General features: G+C 42.5%; 1 protein-coding gene across 2 annotated transcripts in view; it reads left to right on the plus strand.

Annotated features, from left to right (window-relative positions):
• SOAT1 (sterol O-acyltransferase 1) overlaps positions 1-26,510 on the plus strand; it is a 57,829-nt gene that overhangs the window by 11,392 nt on the left and 19,927 nt on the right. Inside the window, exons 2-9 of one of the 2 annotated variants that reach the window (XM_060232502.1) lie at positions 454-512; positions 1,388-1,518; positions 16,487-16,545; positions 18,964-19,106; positions 19,194-19,253; positions 21,432-21,539; positions 23,404-23,686; positions 25,195-25,273. In XM_060232502.1, coding sequence (XP_060088485.1) covers positions 1,404-1,518; positions 16,487-16,545; positions 18,964-19,106; positions 19,194-19,253; positions 21,432-21,539; positions 23,404-23,686; positions 25,195-25,273 — 847 coding nt within the window. In that variant the 5' untranslated portion in view covers positions 454-512; positions 1,388-1,403. The remainder of the gene's footprint in view (positions 1-453; positions 513-1,387; positions 1,519-16,486; positions 16,546-18,963; positions 19,107-19,193; positions 19,254-21,431; positions 21,540-23,403; positions 23,687-25,194; positions 25,274-26,510) is intronic. The other variant, XM_060232503.1, reaches the window with a different exon arrangement.

The following is a 26,510-nucleotide window of genomic DNA, read 5'->3' on the forward strand; positions in this document are numbered from 1 at the left end:
AATTAAAGAATAATTTAATAATTTAAAATAATTAAAGAATAATTTAAAATAATTAAGATGGAATGTATACCTCAAGTGGTCTTATGTGTGAATATGCTGTAGCAGAAAAATCACCACAGATATTACTTTAATATCGTCCTTTATCAGCTCAAACACAATTCCTAAGCAGCAGTACCCACATTTCACTGAGACTGGGATCAATCTTGGGTGACCTTAGGGAAGATGAAGGCTTTCAGCTTTAGTTTTTCTCTGGTAAATCTCTTGTGTCTATCCTGATTTTACCCAAATGGTGTGTGTGTGTTGGGGGGAGGGAAAGAAGAGGTGGTCATTAGTTAATGTTTTACAGCTTTCTGTTTTGATGAATCAGGATGTTTGTGTGTTTCACTGAGGCACAGTCTGTCCCAGGAAAAAATATGGCAACAAAGTTAAGATCAATGTTATGTTTTTTTTCAGAATCTGAGGTAACCCTGACAGAGAACTGCTATATACAGAAGAAGAAGGGGGAAAAGGAGGTGAGAATTAGGCACTGTTGAATTGTGTGTCGAAAATGTGTTATCACAGATTTCTTATAAAGTGCAGGGAAAAATCTGAACCATGGAAAGGGAAGGAGAACAGTGCTAAACTGTTATCCTGCTTTTACATCTCTCCCCCCTCCTTATTTTAGGCTTCTACTTTTCTCTTGCCTTCTTCATAGTGCTGTGCCCCTTTGAGAGGAAAGAGACTGGGGGAAAGGAAGTGTAAGTGGGACATGGGTTCAGCCAGGGCTTTTTTTCCTGTAGAAAAAGCCCAGCAGGAGGTCTCCTGGGCCTTCCCCAGCGTGCCTGCTGCAGCGGGCACGCTGGGGAAGGCTGAAGCCATTGGGGATGCATTTAAAAATGTCTCCGTGTACCTTCCCCAGCATGCCAGCTGGAGCCCTGGCCAGCCTAGGTGGAACTCTGCCCCTATGCACTCCTGCTCCAAAAAAGTCCTGAGCACATCCTCTTGCTGTGTTGTTGTTTAGCACCCCCTCACACACACATACTTTTATAGAAAATTAGTGTCAACCCAGTTTTAACACATGGTTTTTTTAAAAAACCATCATATCTAACTTACCCTAGCAGCCAGTTTTAATTTGGTGGGGAAAGAGTTCAAAACCCAGAATTCCCATACTCTAATTGCTGGAAGGATGGTATTTTTACTTCCTTCAACAAAAGAAACCATTTTAAACTATGCCTTTAAAAAATGCTCCCTGGCAACCATGTGAGTTAGAAACTTGTTTTTTTTTTAAAAATGAAGTTCTTGAAATATTCCTCACTGCCTTGTGTGCAGTACATGCTGTGTTGAAGAACAATTATTGCTTGGATGTTACTTTTGCTAACTATGTTTTTTGCCCATTTCTGCTTTGCAGTGTTAAACCTGTTATCATGGTGGGTGAAGACCATATCTCTGTAAGGAATCGCCGATACGGCACCACAGAGGAGAAGGACAACATGTCAAGGAGGCTAGAAGGAGACTGGGCATTCTCAAAGTCCAGCAATGGTGAGAATTTTTCAGTACTAGTTTTATGAAGTAGGGCTGTACCAGCCTAAAGGAAAATCTGGGTTGGTTTTACAAGTCAGTCCTTTTATTAGTCCAGTTAAATCTGCCTGTGACGAAACATTCTGAAATAAAAAATGCAGTTCTCTTTCTCTGTTTTTAGCTGAGCTAGCGTCTAGCTAAGAATAAAATACAGGGGTGTGCTTGTTTTGTGGTAAGGCCTTGAAGATGCCTTTTGACCTCCCCTCAAGTAGTGCTGGTTTTCAACTGAGTGACTAATCCACCTAGATCTTTGTGGGATCCTTTTCCTGCAGTCTTGTGCCTACAGAGTGGTTGTAATTCCCGGAGGAGGTTACTCTCGGTTATCCTATAGTGTTGCAAACACAAGTGCCATGTTTTATGAATGATTGACTCTTTATCTCCCTCTTTGAGGAAAATCTGAGGCCAAGAAGGCAGCTTTTGTTAGGCACCTTGGCACTGGCGGTGGCAGTTTCTCTTCAGAAAATGACCTCATTGTTTCTTTGTCATTCCACCCTGGACTCTCCATCTTCTAGCCTTTTATTGATTTGCCAGGAGAATGCTATCCTGCTTTTCAGGCAGGCCATGAATAATGCAATTAAAAGTGATGAACCTAATTAAAATAACCACAAAACAAAACTGCTGCCTGAGGGGTAGGTTATATAAGTTAGTTATCACCAGAGTTCCATATGTGCCTGGTTCTAACTTCTGATCATGAAAAGTTCTGGTTAAGGAAAAAGTAGTTTTTTATATCCTGCTTTTCTCTACCTTACGTCTTGAAAGTAGCTTACCATCACTTTCCCTTCCTCTCCCTTGTGAGGTAGGTGGGAGGTAGAAGGGAGATAGGAAGAGGTCTCTGCTCCCTTGCAGGGGGTTCACTACAGAGTCAGAGCTGTATGAACAGGACTGTATTTCTGACAGGAGACCTCCCATGCAGACTCAGTCTCTATCAATGTGCAACCAAGAAGTTCCTGCATATATTATGGCGTGCATTACATGTAGCTTTTTGGTGTAGCGGTCAAGTGTGTGGACTCTTATCTGAGAGAACCGGGTTTGATTCCCCACTCCTCCACTTGCAGCTGCTGGGATGGCCTTGGGTTAGCCATAGCTATTGCAAGAGTTGTCCTTGAAAGGGCACCTGCTGTGAGAGCTCTCTCAGCCCCACCCACCTCACAGGGTGTTTGTTGTGGGGGTGAAGATATAGGAGATTGTAAGCCGCTCTGAGTCTCTGATTCAGAGAGAAGGGCGCGGTATAAATCTGCAGTCATCTTCTTCTTCAGAACAGAATTTAGCCAATGCTGGGAAGGATGGCACTCATTTTGTAGCTTGCACTTATGAAGCTCCCTTATAAGTGGAGCATCAGTTTATTTAGGTCAGTCTTGCCTACTCTCATTGACAGAAGCTCTTTCCAGGGTCTTGTGCAAAGGAACACTTTCATATCATCTACTACATTATCTTTTTAACTGGTAATATTGGAGATTGAACCGGGTGACTTCTGCATGCGAATACAATGCTCTCCCACTGAGCCAGGGCCCCAGCCCTTTTGAACTCTCTGTCGTTAAAACTGTGAGTTTTAGGGTTCAAGCCAGCCGAAGTATGAATGTTTCTTCTAAAGCTTCATCAAATTTAGGATTATAGTATTAGGGCAGAACTACACACCATGAGCTACAAATAAAGCAGAGAGCCCCAATTGCCACTTTCCCATTGCAGGAAAGGAGGGAAGCATTTGCAATAGCAGAAGGAGGTCCTTGGCCTTTCAGGCTCCTTTCCTCTGTGATCCTCCTTGCTCCATTTTCCCAGGGCTTGTTTTGTAGCAGGAACTCCTTTGCGTATTAGGCCACACACCCTGATGTAGCCAATCCTCCTGGAGCTTACAGTAGCCCCTGTACTAAGAGCCCTGTAAGTTCTCAGAGGATTGATTGCGTTAGTGGGGTATGGCCTAATATGCAAAGGAGTTCCTGCTTCAAAAAAAGCCCTGCATTTTCCCCAGTTGATATTGCAAGCACAGAATAGGGATTATTTTTTTTGTCAGTGGAGGAAGAGTAAAGGCATCTGTTTCAATTTGAAGCTCCCCTTCTTCAAATCAGACTTCCTTCCTCATCACATTGCAAAATTTGTCTTCATAACTCTCCTAAATTTGTAGCTACTCTTGACCTTGCTGTGTTTTCTCAGATGCCATGCTGATTTTGGAAGGAATCAAGGTGCTTCCAGAGCTCAGAAAAGAAGTTGCAAGGCAGCCGCACCAGTCCAAAGCAAAATTCACCTAATACCTTTTTGAGGGCCAACCTTAAATCATGTTCAAGCTTTCAAATTCACTAGAACTCTTCCAAACAGACAAACATCTGGCCTGAAAAAGAGTTCTTGTGAACGCAAAAGCTTGCACACTGTTTTGTGTGATCTTGGTTGGTCCTAATAAAAAGGTACTAGGTGACTTTTGTGCGTGTTCTTGGGATAGTGCCAAGGATGATATTGGGAACAAGATGCAATATTCAGGAGTCATGTTTTATTTTAGAGGCAGGACACTAGAACAGGGTTCTACAACATGGTGCCCGTGTACATCATGGTGCCTGTCAACAACTTCCCTGGGACCTACCAAGTGTTTCAAGAAAGGGGGTACAACCAGAGTTGATTTCATTCTCTTTCCCACTTTTTCCCAGAGCATTTAAATAAAATTAGGCCTTGATCTCCACACTTGGGCTTGTATGTGTTTGTGCCTGTCTCCTATGGCAGCCCTTTTGTGGTTGCACCTGGTGTCAGAAACCCAAAGGTGCCCACAGGTTCAGAAAGATTGGGGACCCCTGCACTAGAATCTGGAGTAGTTCCACTAGGTTTGTCAGCTCCATGTTGGAGAATACCTGGAGATTTTAGGGGTGAACCCATCGAAGGGTGGGGCTCGGGGAGGGGAGGGACTTCAATGGGGTATTATGCCATAGAGTTCACCTTCCAAAATGGCCACTTTCTTCAGGTGAACTGATATCTGTTGCATGGAGATCAGTTATAATAGCAGGAGGTCTCCAGCCACCACCCGGAGGTTGGGAATCTTTATTCCAGTCCAGGTTTTATTTCTGTCTCTGGAAATGCTGGTTATAGGAACTGCTATGTAGAACTCTAGTAGGCCTTTTGTTCTTTTACTTGTTTCTCCTGAATAAAGTTACTGTATGTATATTAAAGAGACCAGCATCATCTTCCTGGATGGTTTCAGCATATCACCCAAGCCTCCTGAGTTCCAAGTTTGGGAGGAATGTGGGGAAGCTCTCTGCAGGGGTGTCAAACATGCGACACAGGGGCCAAATCAGGCCCCTGGAGGGTTCCTATCAGGCCCCCGAGCAACTGGCTCTTGTCTGCTTCCTTCGTCCTCTTTTTTGCTTCCATCTGCATTTCAACTTGCTTTGTAAGGCTTGTTCAATTGCACGGGAGCTACAGAGCAAAGCCTCTATTTTCTCCATTGGTTGAGGCTCTTCCCCCTCCTGTTCCCCTGGGGAAAGAAGGAAAAAGCCAGAGTTTCCTTTGCCCAGTTTCTTGGAACCCACGGGAGAAATACAAAGAAAGCACCTTTAAGACTAACAAGTTTTATTTTAAGCATGTTTTAAGTTTTTTTTAAAAAACCCTTTAGTCGTGTTTGCCTTTGTCATTTTAAAAGTTTATATCTTCGCTATGTAATCTAATATAGGAACACACATGGCCCAGCCCGACAAGGCTCGGCCTGACAAGGTCTCATTTAGGTCAGATCTGGCTCTTGTAACAAATGAGTTTGACACCCCTGCTCTACAGCATGCAGATTGTTAGACGTTCTTAAAGTGCCTTCTGTGGTAGGCGTAGACACATAATACCTTGCCTCTAAACACCAAACTCAGAAGGGGAGGTGGGTGCCTTGCAACCCTTCTACTCAGCCCCAAGTTTGGCGCTGGTGTGTATCTACCTCTTCTGCTTTCCAAACCTTCCTAGAGTGTTTAATCATTGTAGCATTATTCTGAGGGAGGGCGGGGGGGGGGGACATGTTTTGCAACTTAGACTGGCCTCTAATCTGTACCGGAGACTGACTAATTGTGGGTGTCTGCCTAGAAGGTAATGGGTCATGTGTCACTTTGTACAGAATCGTATGCCTGAGAAGCTATCTCCTCAGCAGCACAGAAAGTTTGTTGAACGTTGTTCAGCGAGGGGAGGGGGAAGGGAGAAAAGCAAACTTTTCAAGGTGGAAGCAAACACGTTGGAATAGGTTTGGCAACTGTGGTTCAGAGCTAAAAATAACCAGACAAACATACTTTTGGTCTTGTTGCTGATGTTATTGAGGGAAGTTGTTGCCCAAAGCAGAGTTTAAAAGAATTCCAACAGTCATTCCACAACATTGTGTCCACCCACATGTTTCCTGGTTTCTACTTGCTTCTTTCCCAAAGATAGCCAGTCCTGCATTTTCCTCCATCTCATTGGAGCAGGAAATGTTTCAGAAAAGACCAGGAACTTCATGTGCAAGGAGCACACATTTGGAAACAGCTGCCCCCTGTCGTAGGAGGATGCTTGTCTCAGAATCTCCTAGCATTCTGTATTATTTCTAATGTTTTGTTTTTGTACCCACATTCTGGCATCCTTTTTTTTTTTTTTGTGGTACTTGTTCACAGAATTCCAAAATAATCCACAGGTTCAACAGAGTTTGGGATTCTTGAGATTGTTAAGTGGCCCTTTCTAAACTTAAGTGCTAGCAGGTGAGTAGGTATGAATAGCTAACAGACCTTAAATGACTTTAAAGACTTCAGGGGCAGCTTTAAAAGCAGGCTAATCCTCTTGAGTTGATTAAATCAAATATTGACTGGTGATCGACCAAGATTGACCAAGTTAAAGTGTTGCATTCCTTTCATCTGACTCATGGACAGTTTAGCTTTCTCAGGCCATGGAATCCACCCAAAGATTAGCCTCAGCTACATTAAAATTCTTTTATACAAAAGGGGATCTCACATCCCATGTGCTCTGAAAGTCTTTCAGTGGTGCCTCAACTTATGTACGGAACACAGGTTTCCTTGTATAATAACAACTGTAAATTAGAAACAATCCAGTCAAAATGTTTTAAGATTTTTATTTGGAATACCTCAGTGTGTTCCCAATGCCTTGCTTAGGCTGCTAGAGAAGGACTAGTAACACTGGAAACACAAATCTGGTTTCATGCTATATGCTTTTGGTTTAAGATAAATCTCTCTCCCTCTGGGTTAAACTCTTTAATTCCCATTGATACTTTCCGTTCAAGATGGGTGACGACACTAGAACATAAATTGTCACTTCTTGATTTTTCTAGTACAGCTCTTTTGCACCTTAGCTACCAAAGAGCCAAAGCAACAATTAAACAAATATTTTGGGATATTTCTCTTCAAGCAGATAGATTACAAGCCAGCTCTGCTCCGTGGGAAATAGTAATCGGAATTTTACTCCATTGAGTTATCTTTTTTTCCTGAAATTCCCCAAATATTAAAGAGCTTTTACTAAAGATCAAATTGCCAACATTCGCTGGATTATGGAGAAAGCACGGGAGTACCCGAAAAATGTCTATTTCTGCTTCATTGACTATGCTAAAGCATTTGATTGTGTGGATCGCAACAAACTGCAGCAAGTCCTTAAAGAGATGGAAGTACCACTTCATATGTCTTCTGAGAAACCTGCATAAGTATCAAGAAGCGACTGTCAGAACAGGATATGGAACAACTGATTGGTTTAGAATAGGAAAAGGAGTTCAACAAGAATGTAAATTGTCAGCCTGTTTATTTAATTTATATGCAGAGTACATCATGCGGAATGCCGGCCTGGATGAAGCACAAACCGGAATTAAGATTGCCGGGAAAAACATCAACAACCTCAGATATGCAGACGACACCACTCTAATGGCAGAAAGTGAACCTCTTGTGGAGGGTGAAAGAGGAGAGCGCAAATGTAGGCTCAAAACTCAACATCAGAAAAACTAAGATCATGACATCTGGCTCCATCACTCTTTGGCAAATGGAATAGGAAGCCATGGAAGTAGTGACAGACTTCACGTTCCTGGGATCCAAGATATGCATATGATATGCATATGATATGATATGCATAGCATGAAATTAAAACATTTGTTCCTTGGGAGGACAGCTCTAAGCTATGACAAATCTAAGCAGTATAATAAAAAGTAGAGACATCACCTTGCCAACAAAAGTCCGTATAGTCAAAGCAATGGTATTCCCAGTAGTGATGTATGGCTGTGAGAGTTGGACCATAAGGAAGGCCGAGCGCAGAAGAATAGATGCTTTTGAGTTATGGTGCTGGAGAAGACTCTTGAGAGCCCCTTGGACTGCAAGAAGATCCAATCAGTCAGTCCGAAAGGAAATCAACCCTGACTGTTCTCTGGAAGGTCAGATGCTGAAGCTGAAGCTCAAATACTATGGCCACCAAATGAGAAGGGAGCACTCCCTGGAGAAGACCCTGATGCTGGGAAAGACAGAAGGCAAAAGAAGAAGGGGACGACAAAAGATGAGATGACTGGACAGAGTTACTGATATAACTAACATGAATTTGAGCAGACTTCGGAGGGTGATGGAAGACAGGAGGGCCTGGCATGACTTGGTCCAAGGGGTCACAAAGAGTCGGACTTGACTGTGCTACTAAGCAACAACAACCCAGGCCAGATTTAATGCTCTCCCATCAGCTCTCCTTGGGGGGAGATATACACACACTCCATATGCACAACATCTTTCCTTTTTGCCAATCTGGAACCGTAGAGACAGTCAAGCGTGTACTTTTGCATTGCCAGTGTTGCCAGACTACTAGGAAAATGTACATCACTCCAATTATATCATAGCATCCAGGTAGTTCTAATTATTTTTATACTTTCATTCTCCTTGCTGATTGTTGTACCAAAATTACTTTCGAGGTAGTGAGGTAGTGCTTTGGCATGTCTTATTAGACAGAAGCTTATCGCTTCATTTTAACAATTTTAATGAATTTTATTCTAATAAAGTATGTTTACACGTCTAAGTAACATGCTCAGATATGTAGCAGTGTATGCGTATGCTACTAATTATATCTAACAAATATATATGTTCACATAACTGCTGATATATATGCTGATCTTGGATTGTAATAAACTATGTTGCTTTCAGTTCATCTTGCCGCATATGTTGTAGCAGGGAACTGTGCATGTCCTTGCATGTTATGTTTTCAATCAGAGCGCCACAGTGTTCTCACTGTGCAGTGAACATTTCCACCCTGTGTACCAAGCCCTGGTCCTCCAGCCTTGGAAATGGGATGGTCATCATTTCCCAAGTCCTGGAGCAGAGAGATTATTCCTGCGCCACCTGTGTGCAATAGATGTGAAAGACTGTGGCCACATATGAAGCTCAAAGAGATATCTTGGGCAAGACTCTTTCACTTCTTGGATGGCTGTCCAAAACTTGTTGACTCGTTCTTTTAAATATAGTAGTACATACTGCTGGATGAAATGGTTCATGGTCTGGCTGATTCAGTTCCTTTCAATAGTGATTTGAATTCATTTTGTACTCCCTCTCTGCCTTTATCTCTGAATGCTTAGAAGCACCTTCTAAGAAAACAATCGGGCCTCAAAGAATAGGATTGAAATGAGAATTCAAAGGACTTTTCACCTTTCTCTGAAGCAGATATATACTTATAAAATTAAGCAAGTGAACTATGTGAGATCCTGAACGTTCACTGTCACAGGTATGATTTTTATTTAGATCCCAGGGCAGTGTTTTTTGATAGATTCTTTTGTATTATTATAGCCAAGGCTGCAAAAAAGCTTGTGAAATGTAGGCCCTTGTGAGAATCGGGAGGTGTTATAAAAGGCTAAATATGCTTTTAGAATTATATTAGCTTATCTTTTGGAACTGGGGAATAAGATCCCCAAGTTATATTCCAGGGAAGGGGTAACAGGGAAGGGATATGCTGGGAAGGGGCTGAGTCACCAGGTGAAATGTCCTTATTTGGGGTCTATTTACAGTGTAAAAGCCAAGAAGGAGTCATGGTATAATATAAGACCTAAAACAAAAAAGAACTGTTCCTATGTGCTATACTCAGTGAAACAACTCAATATAAAATCATATACAATTCATTGACAGCATAAAGATTGCACATATCAATTTCCATACATCAATTTACAATGATTTCCACATAAATTCAAATCTCTTTCAACATCTTACCAGCCTCTCACCCCTTTGCATGTGGTTCTGAGACTGAAGAAAACTCCCAAACTAGAGAAGAAGACAATAATTCTAGTGTACTGGACATAGATTTTTATAGAGATTCTGATATTGAGGAAGAGTTCTTGCAGGTCTGTCATGGGAAAAAATGGAAACTGCTTGCTGTCTTGTCTGTAATTACTTCAGTTTTCAAATCATTCCTAGGCAGAGGAATGTATATGCTTTTGCAATCTATACCTTTGAAGGGTTTAGTACCTTTGAAATGATTGGTCTAGAGTTTATTTATTTATTTTATTCTATTTATATCCCTCCCTCCCCGCCGAAGCAGGCTCAGGGCGGCTTACAACATAAAATCCCGAGAACAATAGATTAATAGTATTAAAATACACATTCAGTAATAAATAACAATAATTAAAACAGTTAAAACAGAAAACAGATTATTAAATTGGTTCTATTCTGATGGCGGCGGTCTTCTTCCACGGCTCTTAGATACCGGTGGCAGTCAATTGTATGCCAGCTGGAAGAGGGCAGTCTTGCAGGCCTTGTGGAACTGCGCAAGGTTCTGCAAGGCCCTCACTTCATCTGGTAGTTGGTTCCACCAGCAGGGAGCTATGATTGAGAAGGCCCTATCTCTGGTTGATTTCAATCGGGCCTCCATTGCCCCGGGGATTACTAACAGGTTTTGAGATCCTGATCTAAGTTCTCTTTGGGGAACATTTGGGGAGAGACGGTCTCTAAGGTAGGCACTAGGCAGGTCCTAGGCCATATAGGGCTTTAAAGGTAATAACCAGTTATCTTGTTAATCTGTACTTCGTGGAATTGTAAAATTGTGGAACTGTTGATCTTGTTGATCAGTAATCAGAAGAAGACTGTAGATTTATACCTTGCCCTTCTCTCTGAGTCAGAGTCTCAGAGTGGCTCACAGTCTCCTTTATCTTCTTCCCCCACAACAGACTCCCTGTGAGGTAGGTGGGGCTGAGAGAGCTCTCACATCAACTGCCCTTTCAAGGATAACCTCTGTGAGATCTGTGGCTGGCCCAAGGCCATTCCAGCACGTTGAGGAGTAGGGAATCAAACCTGGTTCTCCCAGATAAGAGTCCTCACACTTAACCACTGCACCAAACTGGCTCTCCTGAGGTAATTGATATCTCATAGAGAAAACCTTCACTCCAGGATCTAATTGGTCCAGAAGGGAATTTCCAAATAGGGCGTGCGATTTTTTTTTTAATTGGTATTTTCAGTTCAGGTTTAATTGGATTCCCCCAAATTTAAGCATTTCTGAAACATCCTGACCTTTTCAGGTTCAATAGACTCAAGAAGAAAAATACCAGTATTAAAAAAAAAAAAAAAGCCTGCCGAACCAGGGGCTAGTTTGGTTTCTCCTGCACAACTGTGCTGCACAGAAGTCAAGCCAGCCCCTAGGTCAGGCAGAAATCACAATCACAATATGCTAACCACCTAATGGGGTTCCCTTCTGCTGCCTGGTTGTTAAAGGTAGGTTCTGGGACTGCCTGATCTTACACTGCTCCCGTGAAGTGAGGCCAATGACTGGTAGTGCAATCCACATTTAGCCAGTTACTGGTCTGAGAAGAAACGTATGGTGTGGTAAACCAAGCCCACTTCACATTCACGCATCTGGGGAATGTATTAAGATGAGTTGTTCCGAAGGGATGGTGAGCTATGACTCAAGTAGTAGAGCATCTGCTTTGCATGAAGAAGGGCCCTGGGTTTGATCCCTGGCATCTCTAGTTGAAAAGGACCAGGTAGTAGGTGATGTAGAGAGATCTTGGAGAGATGCTGCCAGTCTGTGTAGACAGTATTGACTTTAGTAGACCAGTGATATGATTCAGTATAAGGCAGCTTCTTGTGAAAGTATAATTTATCATGTAAGGGCAAACTGATTTTGGGAAAGGGATTAAAAAAAAAAGGGAGTAAGAGGGAGCCATGTCCTAGCAACAGCAGCACACATGGAAGGAGGATAAATTTGCTTCCTGCCTTTTCAGCACCTGTATACCAGCTGGCATGTCCTTAGCTTGTCTCATATACTATACTAGGGGTCCCCAAGCTTTTTGAGCCTGTGGGCACATTTGGAATTCTGACATAACAGGGCGGGCACAGCAACAAAATGGCTGCCACAAAATGACTGCTGCAGGAGGTGGAGCCAGCCACAAAATGATTGCCACAGTGTAACTTCAGTAACGCAGTGTAGATCCTTGTACTATGGTGGCAGCTGCTGCCAAAACAATTTTTTTTAAAAAAATCTGCACAGCTAATCAGAAACCTCGCTGGCCGAAAGCCCCATTCACTTCCCCAAAACACTAGGTGGACGCTAGGTTGAGGACCCCTGTACTGTACTTTTCAATCTTAAAATTTTTGTCAGGAGATCGCTCCTTTCTAGTTCATGTATATATACAAAACATATTAAGTGTAGAGTTACTGACCTCGTTATCCTGGAATTAGAGCTGATTTGCAGAGTACGGATCAGTTCCTCTGGAGGAAATGACAGCTTCAGAAGTCAATAAACCACAAAGTCTAAGAGAAATGGAAGGCCTAGATTTATTTAACTGGAACCCACCCTCCCCCCAGTTTCCCAGACCCTCCCCAAATCTCCAGGAATTTCACAAGCTGTTCAGGCAACCCTAATTTTGTGGCTGTGGTGGAACATGAGCTAGCCGTCTGTTTGCTACAGCACACTGTCTTTTCATCTTGAACAACCAGCTTTTCAGCAGTGAGGTATTATAAGCTGTATTTTTAAAGTTTTCAGCTGCAAGCATCCAGTGGTTTAGTTCAGAGAGTCCTTCACTTATCATGTGCAGATGAGTATGTGAAGGTCACATGTTGCTTGCTTGTAAATCATGACTTGCGTAATAAAATAGCCGGGACATATTTCTTGTTTTGTTTTAGTGATTAATTTATGAATGAACCTTGAACTATGTTGGAGACTGATTCTTGAAGTGTCCTCCCATTTAATGTAGATATTGTATTACAACATTGTCATAGAAATTCTTGTATAACCTGCTCCTTTACGGGGGGGGGGGGGGGACACACGAAAGCTGAGAGGATTTTCTTTCGAGAGTTATGAGCCTACAGAATTGTGGGAAAAGAGTCGTGTCTCAAAAGGAACCCTTGAACCTAATTATGCAGAGGAGGGGTCTTCCCAAGGATGAGGTTGGTCAGGAGCATCAGCCCTTTTCCAGAGTTATGTTTTACCACATGTACAGGGAGAACATGCTAGTGCAATCTTCCCAATACGGAATCGCCATTTTGTTTAAAGGTGACAACAAGGTACATATTCTCGTCCTTGGAGCACCCTGATTCTGTTGCATGTATACTGAAGCTGAAACTACATGTGTTGCCACTTTCTGACAAAAAAGCAGTCATGGATATCAGAAAGACTGTGTATAAATTAGTTTCCAGGCTGCCAGTATCATGGCTTATAGCGAGTTAGAAAGCCTGCTTAGATATTTATGCCTGCTTCAGGAGGAACAGCTGAGGGACTTTAGTTTTTTTCTAGGACGGCTTGATGTAGGATTGCAGTTAAGGGCTTGTTCTGCTTTCTTTGGGTAAGTACAATATATTGTACTGAACAAAGAGAATTAAAGGGGCTGTCTGAATTATTTATTTATTTTATTTCCATAGATTTATAGGCTGCCCTTCCCCTAGTGAGCTCAGGGTGGCTTCCAACACGATAAAACAATCGAATCAATTTCAAACAGTTTAAAACAGTTAAAACAGATTAAATTACTGAACTCAATTGCAAAATTCAGTTTTATACATCAGGAGAAGTCTCTGCAGAAAGCACTATACTGAGAAAAAGTAAAGTTGCTGGAATCTTGGGTTTCAGGAAAAGGTGAAAGAAGTCAATAGGACCACCAAGGGGAGCAGAATCAATTCAATGGAAAGATAATTTGGCAGTCCTCAACAAAGAGGCAGGTTTTAATCAGATTGAAAACAGATATTTGTGTGTACCTATTTAAGATTACGTAGCAGAGATATAAACTTTATAAAAGACATAAAATATATATTTTTAAAAACTATTATTTAGAAAATAGAGCTTTTGCTCTGTAGCTCCCGTGCAATTGAGCAAGCCTTCAAAGCAAGCTGTTATGCAGAAGGAAGCAACATATAGGGAGAAGGAAGCAGATGACAGCCAGTTGCTTGGGGGCCTGATAGGAGCTCTCCGTGGGCCTGTTTCGGCCCCCAGACCGCATGTTTGACACCCATGTTTTAGGCTGATCCTGCACTGAGCAAGGTTGGACTAGGTAGCCTGTATGGTCCCTTCCAACTCTGTGATTCTATGGTCCTGTTAGGGGTTAAGTAGCGTTAGGAGGAAAGCGTTACACAGAGATGCTGTTTTCCCTGAGTGAAGAGATTGCTTCCCTTTACAGCTGCTGTCCTGTAGAGCTTCCTTGTTCCCCCTCATATTTGCCTGGGCCTCATTCCTGTTTGGACTTTCCTCACCAACTACCAGATTTTCAGTCAAGATATCGCCTGTGGCCTAGCTGTCATTTAACGAAAGGAGCATAGAAGTGGAGCATAGAATCACAGAGTTGGAAGGGGCCAACTATAATTATAGTGGAAATTGGTAGAGCTATAAAGATGATGATATATAATCCCCAATTAATTCCCTTCCTTTCTGTTCCCCTTCCCTATACTTAATAAATATATTTGAAACAAAACGGAAGGGGCCATTCAGGCCAACTGTTTCCCAGTTGAACTCTGAAATGCCTATTTCCCAATTAGAAAAACAAATACAATTTAATAAGTTTTATTATCTTCAATTATCTGCTTGCCAGTTAAGCTCTGATACTATCTTTTGTTCAACCTTGGTGCACCTCAGCTGCTGTGCTGGTAAATATAAAGCAAATGGTTTATGGTTAAAATGGATATTACTCGGGGCTTTTTTTGTAGCAGGAACTCCTTTGCATATTAGGCCACACACCCCTCATGTAGGTAATCCTCCAAGAGCTTACAAGGCTCTTAGTACACCTGCTCAAGACTAAGTTAGATATAACTTTTTCCCCAGTTAAGTCTTGGCATCCCAAAACATCTGTTCTTTTGTGGCTTATGTAAGTCATCCCAATATTTGCAGTAAAAAGCTATGATCCTGGTGACACTACCAGAGAATGATTTCACAACGATAAAACACATCTCATAATGCACACTGTGAACACAGAAGACCATTTAATAATTTGTTTTATGTGAAAAAGATCTTTCTGTGTGTAGCCCCAATGAGATGAGCACTGATAGGTTGTAGAGAGAGAGCAAGAGAAAAAAAATAGCTTCTTATTATGTCTGACCAAATATGGTTGCCACTTTCAGATCTTATCTCTGCAGTGTTGGGAGTCAGGGCTTACCATTTCTGTGAAGTGCCGGTAAACCACAGTGTAGGTAGTACTGGGAAAACTGGGTTTTGAGCTCAGACCTTTAGGTCCATGGCCTTGTCTTTGAATTAGATTATAAAACTGAATACAACTCAGCTGTAAATGGTAGTACCAAGGTGGTGGTGGGGAGTGTGCCATTCTTCTTTTCTGGTTAAACATAATATTGCTGAAGTATCCATACAACTTATGATTGAGACTCCTAAGTAAATGCAAGCAGCAGAAGAATAGTAATAAAGCTTGATGTAGTGAATCATTGGCAGCAGAGAAGAACAGTGGAGATGCAACCATCCTTCTGGGTCTACTTCATAACTAGCCAGACAGACATGGAGAGACCTTGGGCAGCCCAAAGGAAATGGAACATTTCCAGACACTGATTTGATATCACTTGTTCTTCTCATGACGCCCAAGGTCCTGTGACTAAACCCTAAGAGCAACTGGAATGTGAGGATTTCCTTCCTCCACATGTGATGATAAATGGGTTGTGTTATCTTCTCAAGCAAGAGAGACAGGAACCAAGTGTTAGAACTATTTGTAGGGTTACCTTGGTGCCAAGGCCATAATGAGATTGACTGCAGCAGTTTGCCTCTAATATAGATGTCTGTGCATGAGTGGGAGAGGATGAGTTTGGCAACCAAGAGAGTCCAAACTCTGCAATTAGAACAAAGTATTGCTAGGTATAACTGCACCAACTTGTGCAACTCACCTGCTTTGTTCTAGTTTTTTTTTTAAAGTGGGTGTGTTACTGTGGTACTTGAAATTTTGTCTCTCCCTCAAGGGACTCAAAATTATGACAAACTGAAAAAAAAGTTGCATATTGCTTCATGAAGCATATTAGTGAGAGAGTTTTTGGAAACATGAGAGAATTTCTAGTGGGAGAACATAAGAGTAACAGAACTTTTTGGAAGGTTCATCCAGTTGTACATTTTACAAACGTACAGAATTGCAAAAGTTCTGTATAGTTCCTTATACTATATCACTTTTAAATATATACACACACACCTATACATCAGTGTGTGTGTATGTTTCTCTTTTGAGACATGCCTGATTTGAGGGATGAATACTATGATTCTTCTACATGGCCCCTTATTTTTGTAAGCTATTGGAATTTTTATCTATTTTTATCATATTTGTAAGTTTTTAAAGTGTAATTTTCTATTGTATGGGCTTTGGTTTTCCATACAATTGGACTGAGAATTTTTTTTTAGACTATTAGATTACTTACCTCTGAGTAGCTGAAAATGTAAAAAGTACACTGGGTTTGTAACTTGTGGACTTATTTGCATCTTGATTATAAATATGAAAATTAAAGTATCCCCCCTCTGCACCAGTTGTTTCCATACCGGCAAACTGCTTATAACAAGTTTTCACTTAAGAAAGGACAGTAATGGTTTACTTTTCTCTTAGGTTGGGTTGATGTTGACCGTGTGTTAGCAAGGAAGATGCAACTCCAGGCAGAGGCAGAGGTAAACATTTAAATTATAGTTCCTGTTAATGGCAAGAAGTCTCTAGAGAATCTGAAGTTGCCCTTTATAAATTTCAACCTGTCATTTTACAATATAAACTTTATGTTCTTGACATGACCTTGACATAGATTGACTTTTGGTCAGTAAAACTTTGGTTGCTTGATAGGCATACAGAGTCTAAACTGCATACACAGTCTGCCCCCCCAAAGGGGCAAATAAGATTCCAAGGCTGTTTTGGGTTGGGGAAACTGCACAGAGGAGGTGGAAGCCCTTTCTTCCTCTATATGGTGTTCCTGACCTGATTTAGAACCCCAAAGCACTAGGAAATCATTTCTCAGCAGCTTTTATCTGGGATTCCATATAGTGAAAGAGACTGCTCTTGTAACCTTTGGTCCATTGAGAATCTGCCCTGTGTCATATTCTAGTGTCTGAGATTTGAGACTGAGTGCAAAAGGTTTCTGAGAACCGTTATATTTTGTTTCCCAGAAAGTACAGATCAGGATAAACTAGTATTGCCGGCAGATAGAGATAAATTCATTTCTTTGCCAAAGGCGAGGTTTGTTACCTCCATGATAAAGATCATGAAGATGCGGCATCCTGATGTAAGCTTGGTTGACCAGGCACCAGTCGCTTCACTTTGGGTCTTTATCTTTTGGATTATGAAATGTACTATCATGGCTTTATTTTGAGTGATTATTATGAATTTTAATTTCTTTTATGAAAATGTGTGGAATTTCTTAATGTTGATGGCATCATTGTATTGTTGCTGTGGCTTTTTCACTGATGCAATAACACTGACTGACTAAAGAGAATGAGAGTTAAAAAATAAAATATAGTTTAGTGCATCAGATTAAGAGTGGGGAAATCCCCATTCAGCCATGAAACTCACTAGGTCACCTGCAGTGTAATCCTAAACCAAGTTACACCCTTCTAAACGCATTGCCTTCAACAGACTCAGAATGGTGTAACTCTGCTAAGGATTGCAGTACTAGTTTAGTAATTAGTGCAAGGGAGTAGCATTGAGAAACTCTGAGGCAAAGAAGTGTGGCTCAGAGTCAGCTTTTGAATCAGGGAATGAGCTGCAAAGTACACTCTGTTACAGGGCATTTTCTTCAGCACGTGGAAATGTTTTACAATATAAAAAGCTGCCTATAGCACTTCCTGCCAAGTCCAGCGGAGTAATAGTGTTGTTGCTGCCACAAGCACACAGCTCCCTTGTTCATTCAGCACCTGAACGTTCTGATCAGAAGAAAACCTCATGCCTGTTTTCTCTTTCATTCCCTAGGTTTGATTCCCCCCCCCACCCTTTTTTCTTACTCTTGATGTTTTGACATGCGGTTTGCATTTGTTTAACAACCTGTAGTGACTAATCAGACATCCTTGTTCTCTTCAGAAAACTATGTTTTGTGGTCATAACAAGTGAACAGGGTAGCTGGAAAAGTTGAAGTTCTGGTCTCATCAGTTTGCTCGCTGTGCAACTGCAAGCAACCAAAGGAAAGGAAAAGAAAAGAAAGTTAAATATTAACCTTCACAGTTTGTAGAAGGCTTTGTTTCAAAGTCGGCACGGCTGGAGTCATTGCCACCTTGACTCCTTCTGGTTTTTCAGCCATGATATAATAATAATAATAATAAATTTTATTTATATCCCGCCCTCCCCGCCGAAGCAGGCTCAGGGCGGCCAACAGGACATGGTATATACCATAATTATTATACAAAGCAATTGTAAAATACGGTTAATAGCAATTGTAAAATACGGTTAATATAAAATAAAATACATTAGCAACATAAAAACCAAGATTAAAATCACAATTCAGGAATCCTAATATGCAAAGGGAGTCCTAAGGAAAACTATCTCCAACTGCCTTCTAATGAACAAAGCAGGAGTCACGTAGCACCTTTAAGACCAACAAAGTTTTATTCAGAATGTAAACTTTCATGTGCTGCGTGATTCCTGCTTTGTTCTACTGCTTTAGACCAACACGACTGCCCATCTGGAACTGCCTTCTAGTGAGTGAAAGTGAGGGGCCCGGTGCAGCTCCCTGGGGCATTTGTTCCATAATTGTGGGGCTGCCTCTGAAAGGGAACTGACCTATGAGGAAGGGCTGTGGCTCAGTGGAAGTGTCTCTGCTTTGCATGCAGAAGGTCCTGGGTTCAATCCCCCACATTTCCAGTTAAAGAGACCCATCAGTAGGTGATGTGAAAAAGACCTTTGCCTGAGGCCCTGGAGAGCTGCTGCCAGTCTGAGTAGACTATATTGACCTTGATGGACCAATGGTCTGATTTAGTATAAGGCAGCTTTGTGTGTGTATGCATGTGATGTAGGGTAACGTCAGATGCCGCTTCAGCAGAGACTTCCGGATGTGGAGATAAGTTATTTGTTGTGTTCTCTCTCCCATCCCTTTCCTCCGATTTTTCCAGCATTTGAAGACAGCTTTCATGAAGGGGATTGACAGTCATTTAACAGAATTTGTAGATGGCTTGGTTTCAAAGTCAGTGCTGCTGGAATCGTCGCCATCTGCCTTCCCAACCACATATTCAGAGAAAGACAGCTCCAAAACCAAGTATGTCAATTCTTGGCTGCACCTTGGCAGCGCTGGTTTCTTTTCATCTCCTGAATAAGCCTTGACCATTTGCTTTTCCTTCCACAGAGGCCTGAGAACATCTCTAGAACATGGAAAAGTCTTTGTTCATAGGAAATCTCTCTTGGAGTGAGTATGTTAATGGACTTTAAAGACTTTAAATTGTGGGCTCTGAGCTGGGTGTACTAAAACATAACCATTTTTGTGACCTACAGTGCTAGAGGGTGTGGCTCAGTGACAGAGCATCTGCTTTCCCATGTAGATGGTCTCAGGTTCAAGACCCAGCATCTCTTCCTTAAAAAGGTCACATTGCCCATGATAGACTAAGGCAGGTGATGAGGCAGGTTCACATGTGAGTTCTCTGAACAGTGGGATGAATTCCTTTTTATACCATCCGTACTGTTTGGATGCTCTAACAATGCATCCAAATTGTAGTGCCAGCACGAGCAACTGTTCTCCAGAAGCTAGTCCATGAACTGGAGGTATATTTTGCTGACCAACCCAACTACTTTCATGAGTAGCTGGATTCTCTGATAAAGTTAGCACCAGCTAGCAGTAAAGGGCTTCACAGTCGGGCAGCGCAAGCGTTGAGTGCTTCGATATGCACAACATAAAAAGAAACAACAGCAAAAGTGTGTGGAATCTCTTTCTTTGTGTCTCTGATGTTTCTTTTTTTATTTTTTTTACAAGTGAAACCATGGGTAAACTTCTGTCATACTTGCCCTAATGTTAGCAGTGATCCTGTAGGGTGGGAAGCACGTAAAATTCCTTAGCTGACTTGACCTAGCCTGTGGGCAGACAGTTGCATATCTTTGCTATCCTTGTCCTAGTTTCAGCCTTTCTTCTCAATGAGCTCTTTCCTCTGTGTTCCCAGTGTTTGAGTTTGTAGTTGACAAGTGTTCCATCTTTCGTTCTTTGTATTGGTACTGAAATGTTTGTTTCCCTTCTATTTTTGAGATATGTATAACGTTTCAGGGTTAGAGAGCTCACTCTGTGAAGGTTTAGAGGAGCATAAAAATGTTCTTATGATGAAAGATAACAACAGTATTGCAACTACACTAGCTTCAGTAGGAAGTCCTGTCCAACTAATTATTGCAGATGTACGGAGAGTGACGCAAATGCAACTCTTTAGAGTGCTGCCTAGCATCCTACAATTCGGCTTCAGAAGAAAAAGTCCCCAAACAATTTTTTGTTGGCAATCGATTTGGGCTTTCTACACACATAGCACAGGCCAAGTAGAAGGCAGCCTGGTCTGGCCCAGATGTCCCAATCCACTGTGAAACTCCCACTGAAATAAGCAAGAGCTGCACAACAGTAATTCTTGTGTAAGCATCTGCTTATTGCTGTGTGGCTTGGGAAAGGAGAGGATTGTGTCCCTTATATGCTGAATTTTATGTCTTGGGTGCCAACAGTGCAATCCTGAGAAGGCTTGTATTCTTCTAAGTCCATTGAAGTCATTGAGCTTAGAAAGGTACAAGTCTGCTGAGGATTTGCAGATTTCCCTCCTGCAAAATCTCACTTGATTTTGTGAGCTCATGATCTGTGCTAACATTTCCAGACCCCCTTTTCCAAAAATACTGGGAAGAGGCAATTTACTTCCACGACTTTCTTGCTGCTTTTACATAAGTACCAGTTGAAATAATGGATTCAGGCCTGGATTTGGGACATTCCCACCTTCACTGGGAAAGCTTCCCAAATCTCTTCCTGACCACTTGGGAAGGCGGTGTATGCAGAGTATCACCTAGTGTGAACTGGCAGAGGTCTGAGAAACAAGGTCCAGAGAACCTTAGAAGTACATTTTAGAAAAGTGCTTACTCATACAGTGTCAATAAAAGGGTGGCTAATTTCAAATAATTGGACTTTCCTGAGAATTGTGCATCAAAAGAAAGCAATCCCATATTCTAAGGAAGGTGAAATGTAAGCCTCAGAGGGAGTGATAGCGCAAATCCTCTTGACATATGATAGTAGTGCCTTTATCTCTTGAGGTTGTTAGACTTGCATCAACATTTGGAAGATGACAAAGGTAGAAACACACATGGAACACATAAAGCTGCCTTATACTGCCCTTGGTTTATCAAAGTCAATACTGTCTACTCTGATTAGCAACAGCTTTCCAGGGACTCTAGATGAAGTTCTTTCACATTACGTACTGTCTGGTCCTTTTTAACTGGAGATGATGGGGACTGAATTTGGGACCTTCTGTATGCCAAGCAGATATTCTTCCACTGAGCCATGTCCCCTCCTCAGTTTTGTATCCCACTCTGAATGTCCTAATGAGCATCTTGTTCCCTTGAACTTCTTCAACAGTGAGCTGTTTGAAGTGGACCACATCCGAACCATCTACCACATGTTTATTGCCTTCCTCATCCTCTTCATTCTTAGCACCCTTGTGGTAGACTTCATTGATCAAGGAAGGTAAGAAAATATTGTCTTTCTGCAGAGGGAGGGAAATGGTCATTTTTCACATGCAAATAAAAAGATCAGAGTGATCTCTCATTCCTTTTAAAAAAGTGTGCACAAAAAAGCAGGTTGAGAGCAGTTCCTTCCTGCCCCCTCCATTCTACTGTACAGCATGATATCTTTGGCATACAGCCTTACAATGAGAGAAGAAAAATGGCGTTGGGGGAGAGGTTTGATGGAATGACTGATATGAGAGAATGGGTGGGGCTTTTCACTCTTGTTCTGATGTCACAGACATCAACCAGTAGGTGCTTGAATCACTGTTGCAACTGCTTATAGTATCTGTCAATCAGGTCAGAGGGAATTACCTTTGTCAGCAGCTTAAAATGCCATTTGAGTGCTAAGCATCCTTCTTCAGAGATGGAGAAAAGGGATAGTGGACTGGGAAGCAGCCTTCTCGTTGGTGGACGGAGGTTTTCCAAGCTGTCTTGCTCTGTGAACTTGTCTCCTGAAACAATACTTTCCATGTGTACTCTTATACTGCCCGTATTCCTTTGTTCCCTCTTAGGAACATAAAAGCGCTGCTGGATCAGACCAATAGTCCATCTAGTCCAGCCTCACACAGTGGCCAACCATTTCCTCTGGAGGGCCAGTAATGGGGCACAGAGGTGGAGGCTTTCCCCAATGTTGCATCCTGGAATTGGGATTCAGAGGTTGATCGCCTCTGAATGTGGAAGTTCCCTTTAGACGTCCTGGCTAATAGCTACTGATAGACCTCTCCTCCATGAATCTATCTAATCCTCCTGTGATGTCTAACAACTGGCCACGGTTTCCTTCTCCTTTTGTGATGGATGTTCTACAGAACAAAAAGGAGGCATCACTCCACATGTCAGATGCTTTCATCCACCAATGGGAGGGCCTTTTAAAATGATAAATCCAACCTTCCTTTTCCCTGCAGGGCAAGTGCCAACAAAGACTGGGGAATTGTGGGCTTCAGAGTACAAATGATTGCAGACACTGGGTGTCCTCCATGTGGGACATCTTGCTTTTCAAGGCCTTGTTTCTGCCACCAGGCCTCTGTTTGTCTTAATAAATAAAATCAATAGTGTGCCTTTGTGTACCTGTTGCTGTCAGAGGAGGTTCTGGCAAATAGACTTCTCTGGGATGCTGGTGGTACAGATCAGCAGTGTGTTTTGTTTTTTCCTGTCTCAAAATCAACAGTTCTGGAAGCGATTGTGTCTTTTTTCTTTTCAGAACCTGTATTAGGCATTTGGTACAGACACAAAACTATCTTATAATATTTTATAGCCACTTAACATTAATGTGGAAAAAGGACTGTGTCAAAAGTACATTGACTGTACTTGGATACACAGACCCCAAAGCAAAGCAAAACAACTCACATTAAAATGTTTACCACTTCTGTAAGAGTTGGGCCTGCGTGTTACTTTGGCATAACCACAGATATCTCTGTAACCTGGCCAGTTTCCACATCTACAAAGCTTGTACTTTGTTGCTCTTAAAGGTGCCACTGGACTCAAACTTTGTTCTAGCACGAACCACAAAATGTCCACCTGTTAATGTGGTGGAAAATCTAAGTTCACCAGTAGCAGTATTTGGAACAGGGAACTGTAGCCATTCCTCAGTCTCCAGCATCTGCATAATGTGTGTGTTAAGATTTTTTTTTGGGTGTGAATCTGTAAAAAACCCGTATCAGCACAGGTTCACTACCAGTGATTTAGCCTTGATTTTTATTTTAAAGGCAAGTTTTGTTTTCTGCAACAGACTCACATGGCTGTCCTCAGCCTAGAAACATCTATTTTAAGAAGCAAGTGAATGAGCGTTACTTAACACATTTATTTCTCCCCAAAATTTATTTCAGGTTGGTGCTTGAGTTTGATCTCCTGGTCTACTGTTTTGGCAAGTTCTCTGTTGTCGCTCCTACATGGCTGTGCATGATGTCAGCCACGATGGCTATACCATATGGCCTCTTCTGCCAGTGGGCCAAGGGCCACCATAGTTCCTCCAACAAGACAGTCCGCTCCCTCTTTTTTGCAATGCTCTTTGCGCTCTTCCAGTTTGTTGGACTTGGATACGTACCAACTTACATCGCTCTGGCCTATGATCTTCCACCAGCCTCTCGGTTCATAGTCATACTTGAGCAGGTACTTTTTGGCATCTGAAAGATCTGATTTAGCTCAGGGGTTAGGAAATAAACCAATACTTTTTAATGATCTGATACTTTGGAGAGCAAAACCAAGTATAGATTTGCTCTTAAGAGCCAGTTATGTTTGCAGGTTGGGCACCGTGTTGATTACCTGCTGGTCTCAGAAAAATTTTATTATGCAAGCTGCGTCTTAACACCTAGATAGACTTTAGGTAAGCTGACACCCAGTACATACTCTGGTCCTTTACATCTACCTGAAACAGAGGGATTGGATCCAGCAAAAACCCTGCCACTGATAGAAGAAGGGACATTTTGGTTTCCCCCCCTCAAAATGTCCAACTCCTCTTTCATGCTCTTTCAAGGCAGGGAGCTGTCCTCCAGAAGCAGGATTTCACAGGTCATTTTGGTCTGTTTTGTGGAAGGGGAAGGAAGTAAATCCTCTGATGGAACTTTCTGTCAGTGGAGATGTTGTGTGAGACCCAACCCATGGTCGGCTTCTGGGATTTTTGTTTTCTTCGAAGGTTCAGAGGGAGGTCTTAAAAGCGAGCAGGTCCTGAAACAAGTTTGCCTGAATTTTTAAGGCCTGGCCTTTAGTTCTGCTGTGGGGAGCATTAAGCGCTGGAGAATACTAGCAACCAGCCTCGCCCCAGGGACATGAATTTTAGCTGGTGGTTCCTTGTTCTTTCAAGGCAAGCAGCAGATTATCGCAACCCTGGGTCCTTAGAGGCCAGTGAAGTGTGGTTTCCTGCTGGCAACACCTACTGATGTGACCTTGGGTCAGCCATAAGTTCTCTCAAAGATGTTCTGCTCAGAGCAGTTCTGGGAAAGCTCTCTCAGCCCCACGTACCTGACATGGTGTCTGTTGTGGGGAGGAGAAGGGAAAGGAGATTTGTAAGCTGCTCTGAGACTCCTTCAGCTAGCGAAGGGTGGGGTATAAATCCAATCTCTTCTTCTTCAACACTGGGATATCCTGTGGGAGAAATGTATCTTTTTCTGCCAGAGATGCTTCTTGTGCTTTCCATGTGTGTTCCACCAGACGCGAAAGCATCTGTCTTGTGGATACCCTCTGGGTATGGTTCTGTTCCCAGACTGCCTGTTAAAAAACTGCTCAGTTTCCTCTTTCACCCATATCCACAATGGTGACACTGTTTTGGAAATGGTCTTTTTTTTGGTATGTGTGACTAATTACTTTGAAATTGTCTGTCAAATGACTTGTTTGTCTAGCTAAGCGCTATTGCAAAACAATAGAATTTGCACCGGGATGCCACTGTTTCTCTAAAATAAAACAAAATGCCATAAATAAAACAAAATGTCAAAAAGTAAAGAGCAAAACGTGAGAAAATTACTTGGTCGGTTTCATGACTCAGCAAAATGAATTTATGGCATTAACAGAAGAAGTATTTTGTTAACTTTGGAAACAGCTACAGCAAGTACATTTAATCTATGGCTAATTGCAATGTCTTAAATATGGTAAAACTTGCCTGTCTTTTCAATTCTTCTCTGCAGGTCCGTTTGATGATGAAAGGTCATTCTTTTATCAGAGAGAACATGACCCAGATACTGTCCTCTAGCCCACAGAAGACGAGTGAGTAACTTTGTCCTGCTGAAATGCTGTAGATTACGATGTGCTGTAGTTAGTGTATGGCAGTAGCCCGCAATCTTTTTGATTAAAGGGCTGGAGCACTTTCCCTATGAAGAAAGGTTGAAACGCTTGGGGCTCTTTAGCTTGGAGAAACGTCGACTGCGGGGTGACATGATAGAGGTTTACAAGATAATGCATGGGATGGAGAAAGTGGAGAAAGAAGTACTTTTCTCCCTTTCTCACAATACAAGAACTCGTGGGCATTCGATGAAATTGTGAGCAGACAGGTTAAAACGGATAAAAGGAAGTACTTCTTCACCCAAAGGGTGATTAACATGTGGAATTCACTGCCACAGGAGGTGGTGGCGGTCACAAGTATAGCCACCTTCAAGAGGGGTTTAGATAAAAATGTGGAGCACAGGTCTATCAGTGGCTATTAGCCACAGTGTGTGTGTGTATATAAATTTTTTTGCCACTGTGTGACACAGAGTGTTGGACTAGATGGGCCGTTGGCCTGATCCAACATGGCTTCTCTTATGTTCTTATGGCACTGGGGACCGGCCCCAGGGCTAGCAGGGTGGGGCCACTGAATTCTGCCTCCCCCCGCCCCACCCCTAGGCCCCAGGAAGGGGCGGTGAAGTGCCTCCCAGATTCTTTAAAGGCCACCCCCCCGACGATCAGCTGATCAGTGGGAAAAACTGCACCAAAGGCTGGGCTCCTATGCCCCTCAGGTGCGCTCAAGATCAGCGCTGAGGGTAGCAGCAGTGAGCGACCCACTGAAAAAGCATCGCTGCCTTTGCCTCCTTCCCACTTATTTCCTGGGCGTGGGAAGGAAGTGGGGAGGAGGCAAGGGCGGTGCCACTTTTCCAGTGGGTCACTCGCTGCTGCTGCCTCCAGCACTGATCATGAGTGCGGCAGAGGGGCATAGGAGCCCAACCTTCAGTGCAGTTTTTCCCGCCGATCAGCCTTTAAAGAGCCCAGAAAGGTGGCACTTCACTGCCCTTTCTTGGACCTTAAAATTATGAATTATGGAGGGAGGAGGAGGCACCACGGGGGGAGGCCGTGCACGGCCCAGTTGCTAACAGGCCACGGATTGGTACCGGTCCATGGCCCAGGGGTTGGGGACCCCTGGTGTATGGGACTAGGATCTGGGAGACTTGGGCTCAAATCCCCACTCTGCCATGGAAGCTTGCTGGGTAACCTTGGGCAGGTCACGCTATCAACTTATCCATCCTCACAG

The sequence above is a fragment of the Heteronotia binoei genome, chromosome 2, assembly GCF_032191835.1.
Source record: "Heteronotia binoei isolate CCM8104 ecotype False Entrance Well chromosome 2, APGP_CSIRO_Hbin_v1, whole genome shotgun sequence".
NCBI classification, from domain to species: domain Eukaryota; kingdom Metazoa; phylum Chordata; class Lepidosauria; order Squamata; family Gekkonidae; genus Heteronotia; species Heteronotia binoei.